The 9,410-nt window shown below is 33.6% G+C and overlaps 2 protein-coding genes and 1 long non-coding RNA gene across 3 annotated transcripts; 2 read left to right on the top strand and 1 right to left on the bottom strand.

Annotated features, from left to right (window-relative positions):
- Positions 1–237: 237 nt before the first annotated feature.
- LOC134278804 (uncharacterized) lies at positions 238–2,264 on the top strand. The gene is made up of 3 exons (XM_062761093.1): positions 238–356; positions 741–823; positions 1,099–2,264. The coding sequence occupies exons 1-3, from the start codon at positions 238–240 to the stop codon at positions 2,262–2,264; spliced, it is 1,368 nt and encodes a 455-aa protein (XP_062617077.1).
- A 1,402-nt stretch (positions 2,265–3,666) lies between these two features.
- On the bottom strand, positions 3,667–4,406 carry LOC134278800 (uncharacterized). Its single transcript, XR_009994527.1, has 3 exons — positions 4,368–4,406; positions 4,152–4,220; positions 3,667–3,750 (listed from the first exon to the last, which is right to left on the bottom strand). It is a non-coding gene; the product is annotated as an uncharacterized LOC134278800 (long non-coding RNA).
- A 4,670-nt stretch (positions 4,407–9,076) lies between these two features.
- LOC134278789 (uncharacterized) lies at positions 9,077–9,388 on the top strand (the record flags this gene model as incomplete). Its single annotated transcript, XM_062761075.1, has 1 exon — positions 9,077–9,388. A coding segment is annotated over exon 1 (312 nt), but the record flags the coding sequence as incomplete, so codon positions are not given.
- Between the last annotated feature and the right edge of the window lie 22 nt (positions 9,389–9,410).

Raw genomic sequence — 9,410 nt, 5'->3', positions numbered from 1 at the left:
AATGGTTTTCACCCATCAAATTTCCCGCGCATAGATGGCGCTCGTGTACTAGAGGTTATACTTTCGGAATACCTCGGACGACTTTCTAAAAGAAGCGAAAGTAAATTGCATGAGTTCAGTCTAATCTTTATCCAATTTCTGTTGATATTTGATTCCAATGCCACAATATTGTTGTGTACCGAATTGTACAAACTTTGGAGGCCATAAATTCCCGGAAGACCCCAGTATAAGACAGAAATGGCGCGTGGCCGTAAGAAGAATGGACCCAAAGACAAAACGTTTATGGCAGCCTGGGAAGCACGACGTCGTGTGTTCCTCCCACTTCAGAGACACAGATTACAAGATCACACTATTAGGTTAGAACAGTCACATTTCGTTTTTCCAATTTTTATAAATATTAACTTATTGTCACTTATCAAACCTATTTAAATGATACTTTATATAGAAATCTTTATTAGCTCAATAGCTGTTGATCAGCTGTTGAACAGTTTTGGCCAGCTAATTTTAACTCTTGTTTACATTAGTATAACCATAATTTTGTATAAATTTGAGGCCTAAGCGGTAATGATATTAATAAATGGGCTATAAAAAATTGATTATATTGTTATTTCGAACCCCAGGTTGTCTTATGTAAACAATGTTGTGCAAATGTGTAATATTGCAGAAGTTTATTTGTTTGTTTATTTTTATGTTCTGTTGCTTTGACTTTGTTTGCTTTGTGGTTTGTATTTATTTTTCAGGACCTCATATCACAGAATTTTGGTGACAATGGGCTGGTTCCAAAGTCAACAAAACAGAGCATATGAAAAGGATAGGTGGTTTTGTACCTAAGGCATAGCTAGCCAGGATAAATTAAAATTTGCCCAGATTTTTTACTTTTTTTTCTTGAATTAATGAATTGATACTCAATTATGTATATTCCTTTTCAGTCAAAATTATATACTCATTCAAATCATATTATTTCTTGAAATGGAGAAAAAAGCAACTTAACAAGAGAAAATTGTATAGCTCTTTCATTGTAAAATTACATGCATAACTAAAAAGAATGTAAATATTGTTGAAAACAGAAAGCATTCTGAGCAGCTTTATGTTATTCAGGTGAACGTCCAAGACTGAAGAAGGGAGCAGTGCCTTCCATTTTCCCTTTTGCCCTTTCATTAACAAATGATGAGAGTCCAAGGTGTCAGAGGAAAAGGAAACGAGAAGAAGCTTCAAATGAGCAACACGATTGTACGGAGGTTCTGAATACAATAGAAGTGGTCGATACCCCTGAGATTCAAACCTCTATTACAACTGAGGCAATGGATGAAGGTATACCTGTGCAGGTGAATCAGGGAGTACAGTGTGAGCTGAAAACGTTTGGTAAATTTTCTGTTCTAAACTTTGAAAATGATCCCAAAATGATCAAATATTACACTGGTTTTTGCGATTTTATGCAGTTCATGTTTTTTTTCAATTGTCTTGGACCTTGTGTTTTTGAGCTTTTTCGACACACCACTCTTATGGATCCTAAAGATCAGCTTTTTATGGTTCTGATGAAGCTCCGACAGGCCAAAGAAGATATTGAGTTAGCTCTTTTTTTCGGCATTTCTGAGTCCTCCATATCTCGTATCTTCAACACATGGTTAAATTTTATATATTTTCAACTTAAAGAATTAAGCTTATGGCCATCAAGAGATGTGATTCAACAGTTCATGCCTTTTGATTTTGGAAAGAAATTTCCTAACACGCGAGTCATTCTTGATGCTACAGAACTTCCGATTAACAAGCCATCAAATGTGAATGCCCAGAGTATAACATGGTCTGCATACAAACATAAAAATACATTGAAAACCATGATAGGTTGTACTCCAAGAGGTGCGGTAAGTTTCATATCCAAAGCATATGGAGGATCAGCAAGTGATCGACAGATAATTGAAAATTCTGACCTTCTGAATCCAGACCTGAAAATGTTTGAAAAGGGAGATAGTATTATGGCTGATCGTGGCATAATGGTGCAAGACCTGTTTGCTTCCCAAGACGTGTACGTTAACACCCCAACAATGTTGAAAGGGAAGTCACAACTGGATCCTGAGGAAGTTATCCGTGATAGACGAGTGGCATCAAAGCGAATTCACATTGAGCGTGTTATAGGGCTAAGCAAGGGCTTCAAAATATTGAGGCACCCTCTACCTCAAAGCAAATTGCACCTTGGTTCTAGAATTGTTTATGTTTGCTTTGCAATATCCAATTTCAGGAAATCAATTGTTGATAAAAATGCTTAATTCTGCAGTTTTCTATTTGACTGTCAAGCTTAAGTGAGTTGAAGAATAACAAAACAGTTGTTTTAGTGTCATCCTAAATTTAATTTAACATGGCATGTAAGAATACACTCATATACATGTACTAATTTATCAAAACTTTCTTTACTTATAAACACTCCTATGAATGTATTTGTAACCTTTCATCTTTCAGAGTTTAGCAGATTATCATACTACAGCAAATTAAATACTACATGTGTAATGTAAGAACCATTGGTATCTGTGGTGAAACTAACATGACTATAATTAGACTGTGGATCAGGTAAGTTTATCAACAAGAGGCCCATGGGCCACATTGCTCACTTGATCAAATCAGTATGTAAAAGTTTTAAGATATGAGATCTCAATCTATGAAGGGGGAGGGGGCATGATTTGGACAATTATAAATTTACAATAAATAAGGATGCTTCAATAAAATTTCTTTGACTATTAAAGGCTTTGAAAGATAATAAAAGATTATATCCCTATAAGTTTTATCTTAATTAATTAAAACAATAATAATTTAAATGCCAGGTGGTTCTTCAGAAGAGGTCGAGAATGTGAATAATTTACAGACTTACGGACAGACAGACAGATGCCAGACAAAATATCAGAAAAGCTCACACTGGGTTTTAAGCTCTGGCGAGCCAATAGAATTTTCAATCATAGATTATATTACAATTTACCAGGTACTTCTATATTGAAAAGATTATCATGATGTTATCAAAACATGTAATGATATGAGTTTTAAAATTACCTATTAATGTAAGTGGATTGCAATGCTCAAAACAAATATTTTTTCTTATTGATGCATAATACTTCAAAGAGTAGATGCAATAAAAGGTCTGAAAAACTTGGTGTAGAATGTTTCTAGCTTTGGAATGAGTGACCCAGTACAATATTCTTCATCATACTTGATTTTCTCAACAAACAAATCTTTGAAAGTGTATACAACAAAGTAACAAACTTTTTTTTGACATATGTGAAGTTGCCCTTGCACTTGATAATAGTAATTGCTTGTTCTTTTTAAGATGATTTCATTTGTTTCATTATACTCCAAAAATCTAAAATGCTTGCCTGGAAGAATCTTTTCATTTCTTCCTGAATATGGACATTTAATTTCAACAAGACAATCATCATACAATAAAGCATCAGGTGTAGCACCTAGAAAAGGTTTAGATGCACAAATGCAGAAACCAACAGATCTTGCTTTGCAGTCATATTTTAACTCAAATGACTTCAATGCCTTTGACTCGTAATTTTTACCGTGTGCCAAAGCACTGTTTTGTAGAGAGTTGTTTACAGACAACAGATTTTGACAAAGTTTGGTGATATTTCTTCTTGAAGTCAACTTGCAGAGTTCTCCGAATCTTGAAGCTGTAAGACGCCAGGATCTATGATGAAACCATAGTTTGCATGATGCTTGTTGTCTTGTTTCTTTTTCAATCTTTGTTATGTCTTCTTCAGTCACCTATTGATTTAAAAAAAAAGCATTACCAATAAATGGATTTTAGATGTACCTTGAAATTTATTTTTCCATCTATGCATATTTATTTCTTTTATCCAATTAAATTTCTATTTTAATATCTACTACACATTTAGTAATACAGATTATTCTAATAAGTTGATGGAAATATTTTAACAGAAAATCAAATTTTAAGCCACATTTTACATTGTATTCTTACTGATAAAGATAAATGATATACATGTGTCACAGGTGGTGAAAAATCAAGTCTCAACCAGGACTCGAACCCAGGCCCTCTGGCATACCGTGCCAGCTCTCTAACCACTGAGCTATTGAGACCCGATGTATTGACTGACTTTCACGCACCTGTGAACCCGGTGACACATTTAATTAGTGTGTTTACAAACCTTGTTTGCTTCATCCACCCAGTACTCTGTAATAGGTATACTAGTATAATGATGATCAACAGCAGCAACCTGAAATAAAAAAAAACAAAAACATGTATATGGGTTATAGAATAAATCTGATTTTATGAGGTGAATACTTGAGAAGATGAATAAATTTTAGAGGTTTATGTGTGTAAATACATTGCAGTATAAAAATAATGCAAAATAAAATGGCACCTGTATATCGGCCTTTTTAAAGAGATATCTGAGTGCAATATCTTGTGATGTCATAGAGCAGTAATTGATAAGCTGACTCCGAACATAATCTTGGTAACCTGGCATTTTTCTGAATTTTGCTGGCCGTGGATCCTCCAAAGATTCGTCAGACAGTTTTCTCTTTGATGGAATACTTTCTGCCTCCACTGGGACACCTAATTATAAAAATCACCATTTCGAAATATAACTTACATGCATTTCCACTTCATTAACTATACTCGCTACAAAAGCTTACTAATAAGAACCTGTCAAAATTATTTTTGAATTTGATATGATGTATTGTTGAATTTCTTGCAACTAATTTTATTTCTTAACACAATTTTTGGAATTCATTTTAATGAAATTTTGAAAATGTTCATTTTTTTTTTTGGCCAATTGCTCTTACCATGGTAAGTTGCCTTTGGTTTGTGGAAAAGCTGCAGATTTTCAGTACAACTTTTATCAACAGCAACATTCCCTGTCTCTGTAAAATGCTGCAGCATGAGCATGACAGCAGCTAGGTGCTTACAGGTCCCATGGGGTCCTTTTCCTGCCGGACACTCGCAGTCACTATTTATGGCATCTCCTGTCCTTTTGTCCATTTTCAGTTTATAGTTATAAGAAACCTAAATGTAATATAACATTTTAAAAGGCTAGTTTCTTAAGATTACAGAATATACAATTGCTTAATTATTTCACTTTGTATACATTCATAAACTCAATTCTTGCATATTGTCACAACTAGACTTCAATATTAGTTTCCTAAAGATACCTTATTTTTCATCGCAGCACCAACAATCCCCGTAAAGTAGATGTCATTTTCTTTCACAACAACAGAGCATGCCTGCACTCTATTCCCTTGGAACATTGCAGAACCCTTGGACACTGCCTTAATGTCTTTCGTAAACTGCTTATCACCTGGAAGTATTTTATAAATTAAAAAATATATATGGGTACTTATACATGGTTTAACAGTTTTTAAATGAAAAAAAAACTATATTTATAATAAGTTTTCAATCATAATACCTAATTAATAGGTATGTTGTTAATTAGATTGCAATAACTGATTACAATGCACTCTTTAAAACTTTAAATCTTTATAGTTTTGAATCTGAAGTAGTATTATATCATACATACCTGCTATTCTGTAAACAAAATATTGGTTTATCTGCTCCGTAGTTATTTTTGGCAGGAAAACTTTATGTTCTTTCTGGAGCTGTTGGTAGCCAGACACTGGCCAGCCCACAGATACAGGGGTAGGGACACTTTCTAGCGGAGGGGGTTGAAAATCTCTGTTTCTGTCATATGCTTTCAATCTACAAAATTTTAGATAAATCGAACACTTTAACCTCTATTTTCGATTTTCATTAATTTCAAGAATAAGAGCAGTTTCAATAAAGTTAGGTACTAAACAGGTGTACAGTTCAGTAATGTCCCATATTTCAGTAATGACCCATATATATTTAAAATACGGTACAATAATTTATTGAAAACAACATAGTCTATTTGTAATTTTCTTGTGCATAACGAGGCCAGCACCTATGGAGATGGCAATAAGAGAATTTGTGTTTATTTTTCTAGAAGAAAATGCTCATTTTTTACTACCTCAATTCATTAATTTACGGTGGAATACTAAACGCATTGCGAGTAAGGAGTAAACTATGTTGTTTTGTATGCCTTAACTTCAGCATCATCAATGATATCGATGTCAGAAAAATTGCTTTTATGAAATATATAATACCTTTCAATAAGTTCTGTTTTTCTCCCGCCAACACTTGCACCTTTTGTTGCCAATTCAGCCCTCAATTTAGGAACGCTCCATGTCAAATATGACCGCGACGCCATACTTAGCTCCAGCGCATAACCGATAATACACGAGCGCCACCTACCGTGTAATGACGTGAATGCTTACTAATATTCCTTATACCTATTTACAAAAAACGTGGCAAATAATTTGCTCCTATGTTATTAAATAATACTTTTCGTTTATTGTTTTCATTTGTATACAGTTGGTATACTGTGCAGGTGTGATTTTCCTATTTTCGTTTTAGACGGCAATTAATTTTCTATATACTAATATGTACCGTAGTCTGTAATTATTCAAAAGCATCATATTCTTGTGATTTATATTTATAAGAATTTATTTGCAATGTGCAGTGACATAAAATGTTTATAAAAGTTGTGATTTTGTTTTTGTTTTTGTACAATAGGGTATATAAGTGTTTCACACCCTATCTCAGTAAAAATATTAATGATATCTATTTTTTTGCTTTTGAAGTAGATAAAGTATCTCTTAATGTAAACAGAACAAATCTTGCACTGTTAATCAATACATTCTACGAGTTGGGACCTACGTTAAATTAATGTAAAATTATTACGATGATAAGCAAAGAAAAATTCTATTTCATACGAAAAAACAATTTTCTAGATTATGTTTTCAAGCAGCCTACACTGTACTTAAAATACGAGAAATAGTTGTACAAAACATTTAAACATATTAGTGACTTGATACAAAAGCTTAATTAGAAAAGAAAGGGTATTAATATGTGCATAGTCTGTTGAAAAATATCAGATGTGCATACTTAAAGTACAATGCTTCTGAACATTGAGAGATGTAAATTAAATCTGGACGTTTCGTTTAATGTTTGTATGATGTTTAACGTCCCTCTCGAGAATTCGCCACTCATATGTAGACGCCACCACTTGCCCATGGAGAGTTGGAAATTTTGTCATATACTCGGTATTTATGGCCATTGAGCAGGGAGGGATCTTTTTCGTGCCAGCACCTACACCTACCTTGGTTTATACAGTCTCATAAGAAGGACCGATCTTCAGGTCCCATGTAAAACTTTTATCACCACTGTGCCTCCCCCTATCCCCCAGGGGGAGTCATGATTTGAACAACACTATCTCAGGGTGCTTCATATCGAAAAGACTAATAATGGCTTTTTTGTTCTTGAGAAAAGACTTTAATTTCTTTCTACAAATTCCTGTTTAAAACATTGATACCCCATTGTAGTCCCATCCTATCCTCAGGAGTCAATACTACATAAGGATGCTTCCAATATTACTATTAACATGACTTTTTTTCCTAGAGATTTCTATGTAAAAATTTGACCCCCCATTGTGACCTAGCCCTTTTCCCGGGGTCATCATTTTGAACGAACTTGAGTCCAAAGTACCTGAGGATGCTTGTAGATCAATATGACCAAACATTGCTTTGTACTTTGCAGTTCTTGAGAAAAAAGTTTTAGAGATTTTTTTTTTAATATATATTCCTATGTAAAACTGTGTGACCCTAGCCAACCGGGATAATTATTTGACCAAACTTGAATCTACCCTATGTGTTTCAACTCTTTGGCCTAGTGGTTCTTGAGAAGATTCCTAAGTCATGCTATAGCAATTGTTATCTTTTTCTGAATTATCATCCTTTTGAAAAGGGGCGTGACCCTTCTTTGAACAAATTTGAGTCCACTTAAACGAAGCTTGCTTTGTGGCAAATTTGATTAAATTCTGCTCTAAATAAGACATTTTTTAAACATTAAAAGATGTTTTTGAAAAAAAAATCCTGGATCCGCTGTTTTTGTTTTGTTTTTTTTTTTTTTTTTTTTGGAAAGTTCATATAAATATCAATATAAATATAAAATTTATTCAAATATGTGTGGCAGTTGGCAGTAAGCAGCTGACAGTTGGCAGTAAGCAGTCAGCAGTTGGCAGTACGCAGTTGGCTTTCGTATATGGCATTCCATATGTACAAGTATATATTTATATTAACTTTTATTTTAAGTGTTTTCTTTTCAAACATAGAATGTCTACTTTTCTGGAAATCCAATATTTTTATGCAAATTTTTCAAAGTCAAGTTTACCTTATATATACTCAGTATACATTTTTAATCGTCTTGTTAACTACATGAGTATATTGTTTTCGTTTCAGTTTCATCTCCAATTAGGAGATGCTTTTGTTAAAACACGACATAAACATTCTATACCTACATGCAGACACACCTGATTAAATCAAATGTGTCAACAAGCAAACTAAACACATTAAATGATAAATTACTGTTTTCACACAGCGTGACAATATATACGTCATAATAATAACCAGGGGGTTTCCATAGGTCTATTTTTGCTATTGTTCAAACTGAATGCGTGCAAAATTATGCTATATAAATAAAATTTAAAATAATTTTATCTAGTTTTAATCTAAAGAATGGGAATATATAAAGGATTTGTTGCGTGTGGAGTATTTCTCGTGTGCCTTGTTTCATCTCAAAAATTAAAAACACCTGAGGTAGGAAACTTTTCAGTCATAATCTCTTTGAAGGAGCAAAAATCTTAATAAAAATCCTAAATCTGATTTTAATCAGATTGAAAAATCCTTCAATGTTACTTAAAAAACTAAGGTTTAACATACTATTTAAATTACTTAACATTTAAGACTGCCAGCATAAGTACCACATTTTTATGAGAATTTTTATACAAACAGTAGGGTGTCAAAAGTGTTGAGAAAAAAAATGGCGTCACTAAAATAAATAATAGATCCGCGCGTATTAAAAGTCGTGTATTTTTGTTCAGAGTTGGAATTTCGGAAATCCCCCTGAAATATAAATAGGTCAGTACAAATGACGTATAGCATGACGTATATTTCGTTATCTGCTATAGTTTTGTTGACGATCTAACTCGGTAACAAAATGGAGACGAAACGTCAGGAAATCTCACAACCCCTGAAACAAGTTATTGTGGAACTTTACTTAAACGGAGAAAAAATGTCAGCTATTGCAAGAAGTGTTAATAGGTCTCTGGCTTCAGTATACCGTATTGTACGTAAATATCAAGACACAAGATCAGTGGAGAATTTGCCAAGATCGGGTCGGCCTCGTTCTATCGATGATCGGGACTATCGGAGGCTCCAGAGGATTGTTAATAGAGATCGGAGAGCACCCTTAGGAGAAATTACAGCGCGATTTAATGAAAACAGGGCAACATCTGTGTCTCAGAAGACTGTCAAACGTCGACTTAAAAAAA

This window comes from Saccostrea cucullata, unplaced genomic scaffold (genome assembly GCF_032062105.1).
Source record: "Saccostrea cucullata isolate Sc308-1 unplaced genomic scaffold, CSIRO_AGI_Scuc_v1 ctg14741, whole genome shotgun sequence".
NCBI lineage: Eukaryota > Metazoa > Mollusca > Bivalvia > Ostreida > Ostreidae > Saccostrea > Saccostrea cuccullata.
Note: the sequence above shows the minus strand (reverse complement) of the source record. Positions and strands in the feature narration are given on the sequence as shown.